General features: G+C 35.9%; 3 protein-coding genes across 3 annotated transcripts; 2 read left to right on the forward strand and 1 right to left on the reverse strand.

Moving 5' to 3' along the window:
* Positions 1-2,739: 2,739 nt before the first annotated feature.
* LOTGIDRAFT_168888 (hypothetical protein) lies at positions 2,740-6,198 on the forward strand (the record flags this gene model as incomplete). Its single annotated transcript, XM_009067175.1, has 8 exons — positions 2,740-2,891; positions 3,221-3,794; positions 4,004-4,102; positions 4,368-4,554; positions 4,818-4,877; positions 5,363-5,522; positions 5,696-5,787; positions 6,008-6,198. 8 exons carry the CDS (start codon positions 2,740-2,742, stop codon positions 6,196-6,198), a joined length of 1,515 nt encoding a protein of 504 aa, XP_009065423.1.
* Positions 6,199-7,243: 1,045 nt separating this feature from the next.
* On the reverse strand, positions 7,244-13,757 carry LOTGIDRAFT_236370 (hypothetical protein; the record flags this gene model as incomplete). Its single annotated transcript, XM_009067176.1, has 7 exons — positions 7,244-8,418; positions 8,773-8,887; positions 9,839-10,021; positions 11,322-11,431; positions 11,827-11,945; positions 12,174-12,450; positions 13,634-13,757. The coding sequence occupies 7 exons, from the start codon at positions 13,755-13,757 to the stop codon at positions 7,652-7,654; spliced, it is 1,695 nt and encodes a 564-aa protein (XP_009065424.1). The 3' UTR covers positions 7,244-7,651.
* A 1,426-nt stretch (positions 13,758-15,183) lies between these two features.
* LOTGIDRAFT_222286 (hypothetical protein) lies at positions 15,184-18,998 on the forward strand (the record flags this gene model as incomplete). Its single annotated transcript, XM_009067177.1, has 7 exons — positions 15,184-15,286; positions 16,215-16,324; positions 16,680-16,783; positions 17,165-17,286; positions 17,682-17,887; positions 18,302-18,574; positions 18,839-18,998. Exons 2-7 carry the CDS (start codon positions 16,221-16,223, stop codon positions 18,996-18,998), a joined length of 969 nt encoding a protein of 322 aa, XP_009065425.1. The 5' UTR covers positions 15,184-15,286; positions 16,215-16,220.
* Positions 18,999-20,551: the final 1,553 nt, after the last annotated feature.

Genomic DNA, 20,551 nt, shown 5'->3' on the forward strand with positions numbered 1-20,551 from the left:
CTTGCAATGCAACATGACAAAATCAATGCCTTTCTTCAGCAATAATTTTATCTTTCTTCTTATTTCCAGAACTCAAGGTAGGCAATCCGATTATATTCTTTGGGACGTCATTCGTCGGCAATTTCTTTTCTGCATTGAGTTTTCTTCTCGGAAGTTTTCTTTCAATTCCGGCATAATATAGGTCGAAATACTTTCTTTGGACCTTTCAACCTGGTTTGCCCGAATCTGTGATGAAGGTAAGGCTGACATTGAAGGAAGAGCCTAATTTTGCGGATGGGACAATAAATCGAGCAGTCTCGTCATTAGGGTGAGGTCCGTGGGAGCTGGGCCCACCAAGTGAGAAAGCCCAAGCAAAACCTTTTTCAGTTCAGCAGACATTGATTCATTTACAGTATCTTTGTACAAAATCAAAAAGATATAGATTTTATGATACGTTTTGGAACCACAAAATTGTTAGAAATGAGATCTCTGGGCCTTTAATTCATAAAAAAAATTCCTGGCGATGGGACTGAAATCGAGGCCCCGTTTGTCGCCGCTATCGCATGGTATTGCCCATCTTCATCAGCCCAATTGGGTGCAGAAAAATAGGACGTAAATAATAATGAGATCGACCATGTCGGGTATAAAGTGGTCTAATCGGTTAAAATAAATAATAAATGGTTAAGAAAATCGTGTATTATATTGACTACCTCTGTCCCTTTTGAATTTTCTCAAATCTCATCTATTTTTGATAAACTTTCTTTCAATAATCATTAACTCCATCTTGTATCATGATTCCATTTAACGCCTGACATTATAACAATAGCTTTCATAAGAACGAAATCCCCATGGTATATGGTAACTACAGGGTGGTTTGGCGCTACATGAAACAAGTACGTAGCTGTGAAAACTGAAAGTCCGAGGTGAACGGGCCACTTTTCTGAGTATGGGCAGTTGCTCAACTAAATGAGTGTGGGCATATGAACTTAAAGATGGGTTTCCTTTTTTTTTTTAGTTTCAAGCAAACTATTTGATTAATTGCTGTTTCTTATGAATTACCATGTAATCTTAATCATATCATTATGTTCTTATTGCATATAATTAAGAGTTTTAACCAATTATTAATGTCCATGTATGTACAGTCTGGATATTTTTCTTGGCATATGTTCTCTTGCATTTTTTCTGGGGGTGGGGCCCCCTTGGAAGTGAGATTCCGTGGTAAGCTGTGGATTCTGTGGTAAGCCACTGAATATGAGCTAATTGAGTCTTCTTAAGTTCATAAAAGGAACAGCTGGATTTCTGCGTCTTTTGCGACGGCACCAGTTAGCGTTAAAGGGATTGTAAATCGGTTTTCTTAACTTTTTATATGTATTGGGGTCAATTAAAGCACGTCTGTAGTTCCCGCAATTCCAATAGAACCATTATTAGACTCCAGTATCGCAAAAGTCGCTTATAATATCTTTGCGATAGTAACGTTGAGATAACCTCTTTTCAACCCCTTTATTAAAGACTGGCCTACGTATATTGTTGTTCCAAACTGCCAATTTATCTCTGATCTTCCAAACTGTTTCTATCCCTGGAAAGTCTGTGTAAGTCTCAAAGATCAATGTGCAATTAATAAATGACAGTGCTTTAAGAGTGCGTGGGAAATGGAATGAAATGGAGTTCTACATCCTACGATAATAAGTGAGTTGTTAAAGCATAAAACTACTGTTATACAAGATGGGCCTTAATATGTATTGTGCACCTGAAAGGGTGTAAAAAAAAATGGCGTCCGGTTTGTTTTTACGCAACGTAGAGTCGCTAGGTGGCGCTCAACTGGAAAGAGGTGGCCATTTCTTAAATATTCTAAATAGAATTTTCAGTTGTATGCTGTTTGTCTAAGAATATCTTGTGAAAAAATCATATTGCCCCTTTAAGTAATCTAACTCAAATTCTAATTAAAATATTAAAAAAAGTTTATTCTTAAACCTGTTTTTTCATTAAAAATGTAGTTTTATATTACTGATCATGTAGTATGTCATAACGAATCAAAACGACTACCAGTTTCTGTAAATAGTACAACAACCAACACCCGGAATGGACGTAACTAAGGTGTTTTTTGTACCAGCCAAAGTTTTGGGCGAGCTCTTCAAAAGGATACCGCCTCTACCGTAGATTTCAAATGAGCTATATATATATAGATGATGTCAAATTTTCATTTTTTAAAGTTAAATTCGGCCTGTAAGCTGTTACGGTAATTCCCTGCAGCACCTGAAAGAGTGGTCCAATTTTCTTACCCAAAGTGTCCATTAGCCCCCAGATTGTCCACTATGTTTTTATTGACCCAGCATTGCTGTGAGCTTATATTAAGTATAGGCGTTCTCATTATGGAATTGTGAATACAATTAATATATAAATATATTTTTATGTATATCCATTATATATCCGTTCATCAATAAAAATATCATTAATAATAATAGTGTAAATTGTCAAAACGTTATTTTATGTTCCATTGGCTGCTTACGTTAAAAAAAAACCTTAACTGGGGAAAATGATGAGGTCTTACATTTCTGTAGCTTCGTATGATTTAATAACTCCAATGGTTGTTGGAAGATGATTGATTCAGTAACTAATGTATATTAACTGTTCTGTAAACCTATTGGAGTGGGAAGATGACTCTGTAACTTGTTGATAGAATGACAGTTTGAGTAACAAGGTTGTACAACTGGTTTATTTACAGAATTTAAGTTTAAAAAGAAATAAACTCTCTAAAACCAGATGAAGCTATTGCTAGATATGGATAAGCAAGAAGATAGCGGAGATTGTGATGGGGTGGGTGGAGCCATGGATATAATGGGGATGTACGGACACTCGGCCACCATCCATGGTGTCTCGAAAGTCGCCGATCCCCAGATTTATAGATTCAGAAGGTAAGGCTATTTTAAATAGATAGAGTTCTAGAAGGGTGGGACAGGAAGGTGGGGTGGGAGATGGATGGGGGAGGGGGTGCATTAATTGTGGTCAGTTTAAAGACAGTTTAAAAAATGGTTTCAAGCTTGTTTGTATATTACAGAAAATTGCAGCATCTATTTGATTTGACTTTTTTTGTTTTTCTAATGAAAATCTTTAAAGATGAGTGACCGGCCAAGAAAGGTTAAAAAGTATCTTTTTTGTTTATCCAGACTGTGACGACTTTTGAGAGTGTACTAAGTATGTGTACAATAGGAATTATAATAAGAATATTTTTGATTGTTTTCAGATGGGTGTGGTCTATTCTACTAATCAGCATGGCTGTCGGACTTGCTGTTGTTCTTTACATGCAGTTCACCAGATTTTTTGAGTATCCTACAGTGACAATGGTGAATGCCGAGTTTCATGACGAACTACGATTTCCAGCGATAACAATCTGCAATATTAATCAATACGACAGAGTTAGACTGCCTTTCGCCGAGGATTTACGAACTCTACTGTATAATTTAAGTGAATTCTCTGACTTACAAGGGTACCTAGAACATATTGACCAGCGGAATTATCATTATTCATCTCCTATGTCTCCTGTGGATCCAGGAACCTATTTGTACGACTCTGTGATGTACGCCGCGCCGTTACTAGAAGAGTTATTCCTCCTGTGTATGTGGAAGGGAAAGAAACTGGATTGTCAGGATGTGATGGAGAGAGTGATCACTGATGTCGGCGTTTGTTATCGGTTCAACGGTAATATTTCCGATCCTTATATAGCTGGTGATACGGGTCCTAATCATGGACTCCGAGTTTTATTGGACATTAAACAGAATAACTCGTTTTTCTCGTCAACTTCACAATCTGGGGTTAAGGTAAGATAGTCCAAATTATTTATTATTGATATCACCGGGATACACCGACAAATGCCTATAGAATATATATACAAGAAACGAAACACTTCTCTATATAGGGACAAGGGGTACAAATAGGGGTGGTTAATGCCACTACCACCCCACCACCACCTGTACCACCACAGTAACTATCTCTGCTAATTTGTATCAAAATCGTAATGGTTTTTCAGATTCTAGTAAACGAGCCAGATGAAGCTCCTATTTTAGATAATGCTGGATGGTTTGTGAGACCAGGTACTTCGTCTAATATTGGCATCAGGAAAGAGGAGGTGGGTAGTTATTTTTTCCTCTGACCATAGAAAACTCGACATCTTTTCAGAGAGTTCACATAGATGATAGTATTTATTTTATTTGGTATTTAGGTTTGCCTTCTTATCATCTCTTTCTACACAGCTAATATTGTAATGGATATTTAGGTTTATCAACTCGCCACCCCTTTCAGAGAGTCCACATGGCTTGTTGTGTATAAGCTTATGGGTATGGGTATAGAGTCTGAGCATATATGATGTTTATTCTCTATTTTTACTCTTGTAGTTTATTGGTTTAAAGAAGCCCTATAAGTCATTCGGTACGTCCTACTGTTTAGACACCCAACAAGACGGGTTCAAAACTCCTCTAAGTAGATATCCTGACTACTCCTATACGAGATCGACATGTAGGAAAGAATGTTTATTGAAATATTTCGGCGAGAAATGTAACTGTCGACACTTTTTCGTGCCAGGTAAGCGACGCCTTTTCACTTCCCAGTAGTCCTGGTGAGCAAACCAGATGATCAAGATGGTTTTTATGTTGACTTTTGTTGGTAGTATATGATAGATTTACTAGGGTGAAGTAAGGAAGAACGTGGTACACAATTGCATTTCATCTTCATGATATGAAATGATAAGGTAGACTTGAAATGTATTTTTTTTACAAATTCACTAGAATAGTGAATAGAAACTAATACAAAATCTTTACTTGTTTGTAAACTTGTATATATTTCAGGGCCCGAGCGGTATTGTTCTATTTATGAATTTAATGAATGTTTACTTCCCGCTATGAGAGGTCTGTTTTTTTCTCCTTTTTTTTTCTTTACAGTGGCAGCGCCAGCCTTCCGAGACTGGGGTTACATATAGGGGACAGACTGATTCTATGGGGGAACAACTGCTGAGACTGAATTTAAATGTGGCTACTCTGTGCTACTCCTGTACTCCCGCCACTGTTTCTTTTGCATGTGTTTTTTTCGGATAATGAATTTCTATTGAGTATGCTCACTCTTGTAGAACACCTGGTGCCACTCTGTTAAATTATTTGTCAATTCGACATTTTTTTGAGTGACATATAGCTGAACACGGCATTATGTAGATTTAGATGTCAAAATCTAATTATTTAATGTAGACAAAGATGTCTCGATATGCAAATATGAAAACAAATTCTACTTGTCAATCGTCAGTAGGAACGCAAACTGAAATAGGTCAGTTTGTCTGAAGATTTTAGAGCGTGAAACTCCCAGTAAGAAGCTGTTTCAGGTACTGTTTTAATATTTCTAGATAGTGAAATAGGTAAAATGATGGAGAGCTGTAAAGGTTGTCCAAGTACATGCCAAACAGTAGGCTACATACCCAATCTTTCATCAGCAGACTTCGCCTCTAGTTTTATCATTGACTACATGGTGACTTCTGGGCTACTGAAAGACTCGCAGTATATGAGGTAAGTCAAAGAAATGGAGTTTTATGTCCTCTGCGCGGTTTCACAAAACATTTTACGATCAATGTTTGTTGTAAGTGTGTTAAGCATGTAATAGTTATGTAGCAATTTTTATTCTTGGACCAGCTTTCTGTTTTTGTGTATGTGGCCAATTCCCATGTTATTTGATTTTTCAGTAATAACGTGGTTGATTTGAGAATATATTTTGACTCTCTGACAGTGACACAGATTCAACAAAAACCGGAACTGACAATTCAGGGTATCCTTGGTAAGATTTCTTTATTTCTGTTAATGATGCTACAGACTACAAACTTTATAACGTTATAAAATGGAGTTGCCTCCCTTTGATAAGTTATATAGATTTTTCACGCTGTGCTGCGCTGTTTAGTTTTCTCTTGGCGCTGTCACGTACTCGAAGCGTAAACAAAGTGCCTCTTGATACGTTATGACTGACCGTTCCGTTATCATCCATTATTTTTGTCTTTCAGCCGATTTAGGAGGATTGATGGGAATGTTCCTGGGAGCGAGTATTCTCTCCATAACGGAACTAGTAGAGTTCCTGGCGCTCGTTTGTCTAGCTGGTCGGAACAGAAGAAAGGTTTCTGACAACCGCACAAAAACTAATAGTCGGAACGAAACGGAGATGGAACGTAAAAATGTTGACGATGTAAAATTCTAAGATATGAACAACTTGTAGTTGGTCCTTGACCCAAACTTTTGACAGTCGCACGTTATACCAATCGGTCCTTGTCTTGGATACAAAGATAGAAGAATAAGTTCTCAAGGATCCTGTCTACCAGCTTGTCCTCGGCCAAACCTCTTTGTAGTGATTTTACAAGAATCTATTTTCAAGAATACGAACTACTATGTACCAGCTGAGCCTCGACCAAACCACTGGGTAACGTTTTTACAAGGATGTTAATAATTTTACAAGCATATACAAGTATAAAATCTTGAGGATCCAGCCTACCAGCTTTTCTCTGGCAAAACCTCTTGGTTGTGATTTTTCAATAATGCACAACTCTGTGAACCAGCTGAGCCTCAACCAAAACACGATAAGATCGTAGATTCTAAAGGATCATGTCTAGCAGCTTTTCCCTGGCCAAACCTGTTGGCTGTGATTTTTCAAGAATATGAACTCTGGAAAATCCTAATTACCAGTTAATCCTCGACAAATCCTCGAGTGATTCTCCTCAAATCATCAATGTTTGGGTTGATCGAAAGTGGGCCAAATGTTGAAAGAGACATAAAAATATTATAATTATTATTTATTCTCTAGTCCGAAACACCTGCCTCTATTCCAGCCCCAGAGAACTATTTTCACTGTCAAAATATCCACCAAAGGTTGGAATATAGGCAGATGTTTTGGTCTTTTGAAACTCACGAGAGCTATGTCCATTTTTGGATGATCAGATCATTTTAATCTGTATTTTTTTTCTGCAATAATTGGAAGACCCTTTGAAGACCGGGAAGGTTAATTTATCCACACTTGTATTTTACGGCATTTTAAGTATATTTCGTCGTCATTTTTAATTTTAAGAAAACCTTAACAACAGCTCAGCCTCACAAGGTTTAGCCCTTGAGTAAATTTTTAAATGTTTTATATATCATTTATTTTCTTGTTTTTAAGTTAACCATTGTATTGATGTAAATAGTATCAAATAAATCATTTTTCACGAAAAATCTTCCCGAACACCCAATACCACTCGGCAAACAATCTTGTTCTTCCAAAATATAAAATTTATTTTTCAAAACAATTCATAACATGATGAGAGATGGACACGTAGGCCTATTACAGAAATTGCTAAAGGAGATATTTACAGTGCACTAGCCTACTAGCCTGCATATAAAACATATAGCCTTTGGGGGTCAGTATAATAATAGGGGGGACCTCTTCAGAAATGGGGAACGGGGAAGCTAAGAATTATCTGCCAAAAATCAGATAAGGACTGAGAAGTACTGTGAAGAAGAATCTACTATGTTGGCTTAGGCTAAGGAGGCATTTCATATTACTGATGCCAAAGGAAATACGTCTAGGTAGGTCTACGGGAAAGATACTTGACCGTACGGAAATTATCGCCTTGGAATACTGTGAAGATATTAGAGTCAGAGGTTTCACCGCTGCGTGCGTATCACCACTCGGGGAGTCTTGCTTCATCTCCAACCAACTCAAATTGAATCTGACTGATAGACTGACGCTGGTTGTTGCTAGGTGTGACGTCAGACTCTCGTCTGGTACCATTTCGCGCGTAATCGTCGCCTGATCGTCTATCGTCTGATCCAACAGAATTACTATGCTCTCGTTGCTGCAAGTTAATGAACGATTCCCTGCGTAAGTCGCCACCCAAGGGTAGACCTGATGGTTGATTGCGTTGTAGACCATCTGAAGGCGTCAATGGGTGTCGACGGCATGCTTCCCATACTTCCACTAAAGAACCGCGTCTGGATCCCTCTCCGGATACCAGCAATGAATTCCTACGAGCACCATCTAATGAAGCTAGTGAGCCACGTCGTGAACCGGGAGCTGTTAATAATGATTGCCGACGGTCGGAACAGTGGGATGTTTTGTCAGTAACGTTTACGTCGACTTGGCTGATAGAAATTCTAGGATTGCTGTCGATGTCGATGGAATGGCGATGATTTTCATCCAGTCGGACAGTTTCAACTCGACCAGACGCTGTAAACCGATGAAACTCAAGGATCTTTTGGCGGATGTCGTCAGGTAACTCGGAATCATCGTTTGCTACAAAAGAGGTTGTCTGTTCCTGAGTAGAAGACTGGCGTAGAAGACGTAATTTGTTGTCAGGACAACAACACGTGGGAACAAATTCATCCAATCGGAGAAGTAATCCACAACGACGACATTTCTCCACAGAAAGTGTTACAGCTATTCTAGTTACTGAAACAGAATTCATTTTAAAGGTGAATATCTTCATTATGCCACTTAAAGTTCTTACATATTTATAGCTGAGGTAATTAATATTCATGAGATCAGGTTATTTTCAAACCGACCAGTCAACACGATACTACATACGATTTGTTTTGTAATTGTGTACATATATAGGAGAAGTCTTTGAATGGCATTTAGCAATTGTGAGTACGATATATAGACACAGCTTTATGGAACAACAATCACTGGTTAAAGTTTTATGCAACGCTTCGACGTGTTTCCCCCGTCGTCCACGTTGCATAAAACTTTAACCAGTGATGGTTGTTCCATAAAGCTGTGTCTATATATATATAGGAGACTTACGATCTGATAAAGCCTCTCTCTGATCATCAATATCAATCGACCTTGACCCCAATAAACACGTCACTTCCCCTGTTTCAATTTTCTTTTCTACTCGGTATTTCGCTTTTCTTGAAGCCTATAAAAACCAAAACTTTTATTCAATATCTGAATATAGTAGGTCTAACTCTAATGCTAGGCATGTATGAATATCCCAAAATATTCATTTTAATAACGTGTGACGGGAAGGCGAAAACGGTTACCAACGACTTACCCTGTAAACTAGACTAAAGTAGTAAAAGAAGTGTGGCGGGAAGGCGGAATCGGTTACCAACGATTTACTTTTTAAGCCGAACTAGCTAGAAGTGTGACGGGTAGACAGGACTGGATTCCAACAACTTACCCTGTATACAAGACTAGCTAGAAGTGTGACGGGTAGACAGGACTGGATTCCAACAACTTACCATGTAAACTAGACTAGCTAGAAGTGTGACAGTAAGACAGGATACCAACTACTTACCCTGTATACTAGACTAGCTAGAAGTGTGACGAGAAGACAGGATACCAACAACTTACCCTGTTAACTAGACTAACTAGAAGTGTAACGAGAAGTCAGGATACCAACAACTTACCCTGTTAACTAGACTAACTAGAAGTGTAACGAGAAGTCAGGATACCAACAACTTACCCTGTAAACTAGACTAGCTAGAAGTGTAACGAGAAGACAGGATACCAACAACTTACCCTGTTAACTAGACTAACTAGAAGTGTAACGAGAAGACAGGATACCAACAACTTACCCTGTTAACTAGACTAACTAGAAGTGTAACGAGAAGTCAGGATACCAACAACTTACCCTGTTAACTAGACTAACTAGAAGTGTAACGAGAAGACAGGATACCAACAACTTACCCTGTTAACTAGACTAACTAGAAGTGTAACGAGAAGTCAGGATACCAACAACTTACCCTGTAAACTAGACTAGCTAGAAGTGTGACGGGAAGGTAGGGTAGGATACCAACAACTTACCCTGTATACTAGACTAGCTAGAAGTGTGACGGGAAGGTAGGGTAGGATACCAACAACTTACCCTGTATACTAGACTAGCTAGAAGTGTGACGGGTAGACAGGGAAGGATACCAACGACTACATTCCAGTTGAATATTGGATTAAACATCTCTCCACTCGTCACACCCAATCTACCACCAATACACGTCATATCCTGTCCAAATACCGCTCTGCACCATCTCTCTATCGTAGGTCCTATATCTAACTGAAATGAATGAATAAATGAATGAATAGATAATATTAAGTCGATTAATAATTCTTGTTTCTGAGATACTGGAGAACCTGTCCCTTTAAGCTATAGGCATAGCTCATATTTATTATAAAAGTATAATAATTGTTCACGATATCAACTCAGATATCGAGGGTAAAATATAAAAGATATTTTGGACAATAAACAATCTTATTTTGTTTACTTCGTTTCCATACAAACGACCTAAAAATACCATTCACAACAAAAACTAGCTTATATAAACCTGTACAAACGACTTAAAGTAAAGGGAATTGTATAGAGGCGTTCTAAATTGTGTATGGGTTTGCACCATTCCAATTTGCAGTCAGACGTTATTCCACTAAACATTTTGTGACGTCACTATCGCAAATCCTACTTATAAAAGGACTTTGCGATAGTGTCGTCATACCACATTTATTTTAAGTAGAATTGCAATAACCAAAGACGTCTGATTGAAAATTGGAATGGTATCAATCGATGATCAGTTCTCTGGTAAACACAAAAAGTTTGGAAAATCTCTGTAGTATCACTTTAAGTGCAAATTCTAAAACCACCAAGCCACTGAGAGCTTGGGTTAGATTTCAGGGTCGGGCTCATCTATAATTGCCGACACGGTTACACAACATCACCCTATTCAGCTATATTTCAAATTGCACATGACCTTCACATTGATACATTACTAGCATTAATAACGTCACGTTCACAGCGAAACTTTTTACCTTCATAACAGTCCTTCTCAAATCAAGGAACATCTTCACAATGTTAAGGTATTACGAAGTTTGTCTTGTATAATAGATGAAGTTTATAATACATGTGAAGATGACAAATTATGGTGAAGATTCTCGCCTTAATCCCATCAGAAAAAAAATCCAATTCATCTGTTCAATTTTAAATAAATTGAAATTAGATCGTATCTTTTTAGTTTTCTAATGTTTTAGTCTCCATTGTAAAAACAGATTTTTCTACCAAAGACCCGTCCGAAAGTTAGTATTTTGAACCAACCAAAGTGTATCATGTTGAACCCGTTTCTTGATAAAATAAGGAATTGTGGGATATCGCAACCTCAATTATATTGAATTGTGGGATACCAAAAATTCTTTGATATCCCACAATTCATTATTTCAGAAAAATATATCAGAAAACATAAAAAAAAAAATACGAAAATGTAATTTAATATTTATTAGAATGGTGCAAACACTTTCGAGCCTTCGATATAGCTACATCCTGTAAGCAGATGTCGATCAGTTAAAGTCAGAAAACCAGAAATCTAACATACCTCTATTGCAAACTTTCGACTGTGTTTTTCATCTTTTTTAATTATATATAGATAATCTATCAGTGACGTCATACTAGGCGCGGATGGCTTTATAAACGCCAAAAAATGTACTGAAAATTTTAAGAATCGTAGCAATCAATACGAGTTTAGAGCATAGTAGGATCACACGAGTGCCACCTGCGCAAAATTGTCTCGGTGTTCCACTTAGTATTAAACAATTTGCAATTTAGATTAGCATTAGGACATAACAAATGGCTTTTGCGAGGCCTTAAGTATTTTACAGAATACATTTTGTCTGTCAAGGGAGATAACTCTCACTAAATATTACACGTGTTGATTTTGAAAGTAGGTCAATGAAAAATATGAAAGCCATACAAAAATACCAGGAAGAAATGTAATATTATTCTTCCTCAAAATAAAATAGACTGCACTTTCCCGTGTTTAGAAATATCAATGCACGTGCATTAATATCTTTGCCCCAGTTTAAAAACAATGCAACACTTACAATTGGAGTCGTCTCCCTTGAGTTTTGTCTGATTCAGTGTGAAAGACAACATGGTGGCTCTGGTGCTCAATAAATTGATAATCTTTTCCAGAAACTCATCTGACTCTCCTTTTATAGTCCTGAAATGAAAGAAGATTTGGTTTATATGAGAACTCTCATCCCAGAAAAAAATGCAGGAGTGCATATCATGCCCAAACCCATTTTAGATCACGGGCCCCATTCATCGATTTTTCTCCCTTCTGAATTGCCTATATATCACGTGATGAACAGTCACGTGGAAACCAAGGAACCAAGGGGCATCCGTCTCGTCTCCTACGCTATGTCCAAGTAGTCTATCGAATACTTACCAAGTCTCGGTTAGTTTGTCCATCATGCCCAGATTTGAGGGATATATCACATTATTATCCACGAAGACGTTGATCAAATTTTCATCGTGAGTTATCGTTCTTGTCTGCAGCTGGAAGGCGTCGCAGATGGAGGTGGGCGTGGATATAAACAAGTCCAATGGAACCAAGACGAGGCCGAGGTCGTCGTTCACTTCAAAAGTCGCCATTATACTTGTGACGTCATTTGATGACATCACACTCTGCTCTACTTGTATCATTTGTGCCATTTTTTCAATTTCTGAAAAAATATATTTGATTACTTATAAAATAAAGGTATAAAACCAAAACCTGTAGAAAATATTTTTTCATCAGTTTGAAATATCTTCGTTGTTTAAAGTTTATGTGTTTTCATCTCATAGTTTAGCTAAATTTTGAAAATGACGTGTTTACTGACGTACTGACGTGTGACGGAGACCTTACTCCAAGAATCAACAAATTCAAAATTTTACATAAATAAAAAACACCGTCCTTACCTCTTTATCGGATCGAAAAGAAGTCAAATAAACCAAGTATTGTTGAGGACAATCCTCAGACTCATACAAGTCGATTTTAGAGAGAACTTTAGTAATAGTTTCGTATTTAAAGTGGTTTACATCCGTAATGAAGCCTATTTCATTGTCAAAATATCCGGACTAGGGTTACCACTGATGTTATTAAAGTTTTCGTTTGAAATTATCGAGAGATCTAAACCGGATTTCGAAATTTGGTTCATTGCTTGAAAATAGGAAAACACTAAGTTTTCGATACAAAATTGGCATATCAGGGACATACATATGAAATTACATTCATTCATTCATTTAATCGTTCGTTCGTTTATTCGGTCATTCATTCATTTACTAATTCATTCATTCACTCATTCATTCAATCGTTCCTTTGTTCGTATTATGTCAGAGAACTAACTTTTTTTCAGATTGCCGACAATCCCTACTTCATTACATTTGAGATAAAAACGGTGTTTTGTATTTCTCTTTTGAAGCTAAAAGTTATTAATATTAGTCACAAAAATAAAAATATTTATCAGAAACGTTGGCAATCGTCATGACCTTACCCGATAATCGAGTGACCTCAAATGGGTCAATCCTTCAGTCAGATACTAAAATATAAAATCTTAGTTTCATTATAAAATCTTAGTTTCATTATAATTTCATTATAAAATCTTAGTTTCATTATAATTTCATTATAAAATCTTAATTTCATTATAAAATCTTAATTTCATTATAAAATCTTAATTTCGATTAAAAATATTCCTCTATATTCGTAATATTATGATAACCCTAACAAATTATATCTGAACCAGTGCTTTCTGTTGAAAAGCTACGTGTTAATCTTTAATTACCAGTGAATTCGAATCCTCCTTAAGGTAAGGAAATTCTGCTTTCTATGCCGGTGCTTCCGAGACTGTGCCCGGTGTCGGTTCTCACCAACAAATTCCCAATCACTGTGAAAGCTCGGTTGGAAGCGAGTTGGATCGCCATCTCGGCGACTAAACGCCGATGGTTCGAATCCTCTTTGAGGTAAGAAATTTCGACATACGAAAAATATCATAATGGCCCTTTAACCCTTACCAATATACTTAAGTAGCTTTGTAATAACCTAGTCACTGAAACACTGTATCTGTTAAGCATTACTTTAATCCCGTACCAGTGATCACAGTTATATGTATTCTCGTTTACATCCTAAAACTTTCCTTGGTTTGTGCTTCCGTAATTCCAATCGATTATTGTGTTCAGAACCATGTACGTAACACAAAATACTCAAATTCGAGTACTGTCCTTTTCTAATAAAAAAATATGAACACGAAATTCTTGGCGAAAAATATTTCTAGAACAAGTGTAAAACTGGGTCATAAACAAAAATAATGTTTATAAAGACACTCTTGGTTGACTAATTAGTAACATAGAGCCGTTGTTCATAAAGATTTTGGTTAAGATATAATTTGGCGCAATTTTCCCCGGAACAATTATGTGTATATACCAAGACAATGTCAAACTATTACAAACTTCTGTCTTATACCTTGACTATTATACCCACCTTATTGTAGATTGTAAATGCAGAAATTTAGTTGTACTGTACTTTAGCGAATAGGCCTTCAGCCAATCAGGGTCCTTGACTGAATGTCTGTAAATAATAAGCCATAATGTCTTTCTGTCGAGAGCTCTGATTGGATGTATTCTGAGGCGAACAGTCGAATCAAATCAATTCCTTGATTCAAGAAAGGGTGGGGGTGGGGGCTATGAATTGTAGCCAAGGTATAAGACGAATTTTGTAAATGCTTTAAATTATAATATAAAGGACCACTTCAAAAACACACAATATATATACATGTCGCCTACTTCTTAGGCGCCCCTTTTTAGGTTTTTCAAATAAGTGGTAGGGTACGGGTCTAAAAGTTGGAGTTGATGGCTTTTTACTACAGTTATATGTAAATAATAACTACTCACATTTTTCTCTTTCATTCATTCAACTACCATATCTTAACTATGCACGGTTGGTTAGTTTCAGAGTACATATGACCACTTCACTATTCATACAAATTGGGGTATCTTAGCGTTTGATGAGGTCACAAGTACACAGACAAGTTTTGGGTAGGCCCTATCAGTTATATCAAAACTAGGCTGTCCTGACGAGGATTGTGTATTTGAAACTCCTGTCAGCAAAATGAAATGAGATCTAGTCAATTACACGGTTGAGTTTTGAGTATTCATTTTGTTGGTTCTGCTGTTGATAGTTAGAAATTAAATGTAGTCTGATATCAGCTGAATTGTTACTTCCTCTGATGATAAATTAATTGTGTTCTGATATCAACTTTATTTCCCCTGATGATAAATTAATTGTGTTCTGATATCAACTTTACTTCCCCTGATGATAAATTAGTTGTGTTCTGATATCAATTGCATTACTTCCCCTGATCCTACTGTTTGTTTATAGAGGGCGTAATTTGATGTCATGTGACTTTATTGTTTGTCTTCAGAGTGCATGGTTTCATTATACAACTGCCAAACTCATTTTTGACGATAAAATTCTAATTCTTGCTTTTAATTTACACCTGTAAAAGCTGTCGACCTTTCAGAAAGGTGAGTTAAGAATTCTTGCAAATTTTTATCATTGAATACGCGTAGAAGCATTCATTTTAGTGAAAATGCGTCTAATTTCCATTTGACTTTCACTGAATTGTCTGATCTATAAATAGAATAATATATTTAGGTTAAGCCTTTAATTTCGGAATTGTTATTGACTTTGATTTGAAGGTGCCTTTGTTTTAATCTCTAGCAGGAGTAGATATTTATTTCAATTTTCATTCCACTAATTTAGTTTTCATTTGACAATAACCATTACTGTTTGGATTTACCGTTGTGAAGGTTTAAGTTTTATTTGTAAGTGGCCTTTTTGCTAACATTCATTCATCCAATAGTAGCAAAGTTGTTTTTTTTTTTTTATGTAAGCTTATGCTATTTTTGCTAAAAAATAAGTGGTGTGTTTAGTTTTTCATTCAGTTTTAGAATATAACCATGAGATGCATAACGAAAAAGAGAAATTTGAGACGAAATTGATTTCTAATTGACCTTTGTACCTTTGTGTATTAACCCATCTTTCACCAGCTGTCCTGTCAATTTTAATGAGTCTTGTGACAGGACAGGGTCTAAATTTAGCTGACCTGGTTTTATTTTGTTTTGTTTAAACTCATAGTGATCAGCTGACTATGAATAAAATAGCAAAGTCTGAGTGATAATTTTGCTATTGGCACGTGAATTTAAGTTTAGTTGGAGTGTTGTTTCAATAAGGAATTGCAATTTGCAAGTACGGTAGGTTGCTCAATGTTTGAAAGCTGGTAAAAAGTTTGTATTTATTTTGTAGATAATTGGATTGTAATATATTGGTTCCTTAATTCTAAATTTTGCAATTCCTGCGAACAGTAGAAAATTCTCATTTTATTGCTTTTTTACGTGTAACATTTCTTTTTATTTATTTTTCTATATCACATAATATTAATGTAAATTTCAGTTAAAAATGGTGGTGATACGTCAAGAATTAGTGGATTCCATTAAAAAAGTTTTATTTATTCTGAGTACATGCTTACTTGTTTTTGTTGCTGCTAGGAATTCTATTACATGGTAAGATATTGATTATTACAAAAGTTCACTTGTACAGTCTTCACAATTTATTTATATTTTTATCATCTTTGGAAAAGCATCTCGATTTCCAGCCATCTCTATCTCATTTGATATTAGGGAATGAAAGCTGACTCTCGAAAGCACTGACACAGACGTCAGAATTTTTTCTGACCTTGAGGAGTATTCAAACCCCATGTAATCAGCTAGCAGATGACAATCCAACTCAATACCGACTGAGCTATTCCACTGAAACACAAAAGACAGTGTTCCAACCAAGAGTTGGAGGGAAGTTGATGCTAAAGAAGTCCTTTGTCACTTTATTGGTAGCTTTAGAAAATTTTGATTTTATTTTCAGGCATTTACAGAGATTCTGGGGTGCCTCTGGTGATTTTTGGCAGAGACAATGGGAGAATGTTTATGTATTATTTGGTTCGAGTGACGCTCTAGTGTGTATTGTTGGTAGGTACCAATCATGGACCACATGTGTCGTATCAGTTTTTTACTAAAAGACCATAACTGTGAAATAATTTCAAATTGACAAGAAAAGAACTCTTTTGATGTTTTATTAATTCAGAATGTTTGTTGGGCTTATTGCTGTGTTTCTCTAAACAGCAAACAGTTATAACTGTGATGATCCTTGTGTGAAATTTTCAAACTTGTGACTTACTGGTACTTTAACTCAGGGCTGTTGATTTGGCTCTATTTGCCGGTCATGGCAGACAGGAATGCTCAAATGACCGACGGTCAATCAAGTATAGGTTAACCATTACAAGTTAAACTTCAGCAAATTTAAGCATGGATTTGTTTGAGTGTTTGTATGAATATTTTTGTTTATTTCAGGAACATTTATTATAACAACAGGAATATTCTGGTTGGCCAACGCTTTCTTTATGATAATAGACCTGACTGGCAAACCTGTGGCTTTATTTCGCTATAAAATACAACCTGAGAAAAATAACCCAGTAAGTTAATACCTGTAGCTCTTATTAGGTTTCAAATTCAATGCAGAATACGACTTTATATCAATATAAAATACAACCTGATAGCAATAATCCTGTAAGGTTTTGATACAATTTTAGCTACCTGTAGATTAGATTGTAAATTGAATGCAGAAATGACCTAGTAAGTGTGGGCTTTAAGCATTTTCTTGCAGCTCTTAGAAATTGCAAAGACTCTTAGATATTATCAACAGCTTTTATAATAGTGATGTCCTGAGTAGTTAAACATTTCTATAATTACAGGAACCACAGGTATCAGACAGAAACTGGAATGCTGCAAATAGAAAACATAAATTGGACAAAAAAACATAAAAAAAAAAACTTCATAACCTCTTTAAGTTGTAGTCTCTCTTTTCCAGCTACCAAAAGAAGATTTATATAAAGCAGTAAAACAAGTCTTGTACAACCAGGTGGTTATCGGTATCCCGTTTATTTGTGTGGCGTATCAGGCAATGAAATGGCGTGGATGTGGGGTTGGCGGAGAATTGCCGACTTTCCATTGGGTATTATTAGAGTTATCTGTCTTTACACTGTTTGAAGAAATCGTCTTCTATTATTCCCACAGGTAGGCAATTTACATAATTTCTATCTAAGCATTAGTAGCTTCTTATTATGAAGATTTTGGGTTCAAACACCTGATGTCACTCTGCGAATGGTTTTGCCAACTCTTGAGCATTGGACGCTTGATTTCGCCTTACTATACAGGGTATGCTTAATCTGCAAGTATTTTTGCCAACTTAACATTTGAACTCGGTATTCAGTGACTCTTAACTGTTCTTTGATGATTATCTTGTGTGGGTTTCACTAGCTAGCTTGTTAAGACATTCCCCTATCATAATAACACCCTCCCTCACTACCATTCTTCCTCACTATTACCTGTCAGCTGTCGAGTCTACCATGACTTCCCTCATGAACAACACTGATAGTTTAATAGATATGAATTACAACATTTATGAATAAATTTAATTTTTATTTGTAGGTTATTACATCATCGAGCTATTTATAAATACATCCACAAACGACATCATGAATGGACTGCTTCGATTGGTCTTGTAGCTCTCTACGCCCATCCTATTGAACATATATTTAGTAATTTATTACCTCCATTTATTGGGCCATTATTAATGGGATCACATATTGCTACATCTTGGATGTGGTTCTGTATAGCCTTGATATCCACCACCGTGGCTCATTGTGGCTACCATTTCCCCTTTCTTCCATCTCCTGAGGCTCACGATTACCACCATTTAAAGTAAGTATTTGACATATTGATTTGGAAATAAATTAAAATTTGATTCAAATTATAAGATACGTAACAGTGTATAACTCTCTTTCATTTTATTAGCCCAATAAGGAACAGGACAGTAGAATTTGAAACTCCATTTCATTTCATGAGACAAAAAAGATACAGAACAGAAGGGTGAAAAACTCAAATTCATGACATTAGACAAAAAGGATACAGAACAGTAACCTGAAAAAACTCTCAATTTAATTTGATGACCTATTTCATTTTCAGATTCAACCAGAATTATGGGGTAATGGGAGTTTTAGATCGTCTACACGGCACTGACGATTTATTCCGTGAAACCAAAGCCTATCAACGCCATTTTCTACTGTTGGGAATGACCCCTGTCTCACAGCAATATCCTGATAGTCCCAAGAAAAAGGCTGAATAGATAAAAACCTGAAATAATCACGATCTGATTAGAATATTGCGGCCAGTTTAATTAAATTTGATTTGAGATAATTTCGGTGTTCCAGTCATCTGATTGGTTATCCAGTAGAATTGATTTTAAATTCATTTGTGTTAACCAATCAAATTGCTGTATTATATGAAATTTCGATTTAATTGTTGTTAACTTTTTGTGAAATAGCGCCTCGCTAGATATTTTGATGCATGATATTTTCTATTAGATATTTAAAAATTGTCGCTTAGAAAAATGAAATGAAATTGGATTGTGTATTGTAAGCAGATTGTGCTATGATGATGGATAAAGTGACAGATAAGTTATTGATAAATCAAGTTGAATTCATGAAAAGTGCTTTTGTTGTTTAAGACATTGGAGTCCAAAATATTTGGTGGGGGGCTGTGAGTTTTAGATGAATAAAAAATGTGCTTGAGACCCAAGAAATACCAATGATATTGCACGCTTCCATGCATTCCCTCTCTCCTCCTGTCTGGGTGTTGCCTATTCAAAATGCCCTCAGAGCCCCCATCTTATGCTATGTCTGTGTTGCTGTTTTTGGTCAGTGTTAAGGAGCATTAAACAGATTGCAGAGAAAAGGACCAATGATTTTAACTTGTTTTGTACAGTATATCACATGCCATCACATCAACGTTTTAATACATCTACTTAAACCAAATCAGTATATTCTGTTTTTTTTATAAGGCAGTAAGTTGTAATAACCAATCAGATTACTGTAGATCTTAACTAAATCATCTGATTGGTCAATCAACTAATCCTGCTATTAGCTTTTTTGTATCAACCAATCAGATTAGTGTATTATCTATAGATAATTTAAGTCTTCCTGAAATATTTTTTTTGAGTCTTGGTTTTGTTCTTGTAAGTTTTTGTTATAAAATGCTTAAGCTTTAAATGCACTGGTTGAGGCTTCAAAAATTAATTCATTGTCATGTTAAGAATGTTTATGATATTCTATATAAGGGCTTACATGATTTGAAAGCATTAGCCAAGGCTTCAGAAATTAGGTATCTCATATTAAGAATGTTTATGATATTCTATATTACATGCGTTGAAAGCACTGGCCATGGCTTAAAAAATGTATTGTCTGTCGTGTTAAAAATGTTTATAATATTGTATGATGTATGCCTTGAAAGCACTGGCCCAGGTATTCATATTGAACATGTTGTAAGGATGAGAACTGTTTGATATTTCAGTAAGAAATGTATAATGTTGTGTGCCCTAGTTATTTGAATGTTATATTATAGTATACTTATATAACTTATATATAACCTGTTGAATAGTTTATAGCACGTATATTATTTTCTATTTAGTTAGTCAATAAGTAGGCTTGTAGTAACATCCCTTTCAGACAAAATTTTCTCATTTTTTGAGGGTTTTAGTTTAAACGTCTTCAAAATGTTACATGATTACATCTCGGATTGCATGATTTGACTGGATTGTACACCAGTGAATAATACAACCAAAGCCCTTGTTAAAAAGGCTGTATACATTATGGTTTTGTGTTCACTGACTTTCTGTCAAAG

This window comes from Lottia gigantea (assembly GCF_000327385.1).
Source record: "Lottia gigantea unplaced genomic scaffold LOTGIsca_80, whole genome shotgun sequence".
Classification (NCBI taxonomy): Eukaryota; Metazoa; Mollusca; class Gastropoda; family Lottiidae; genus Lottia; species Lottia gigantea.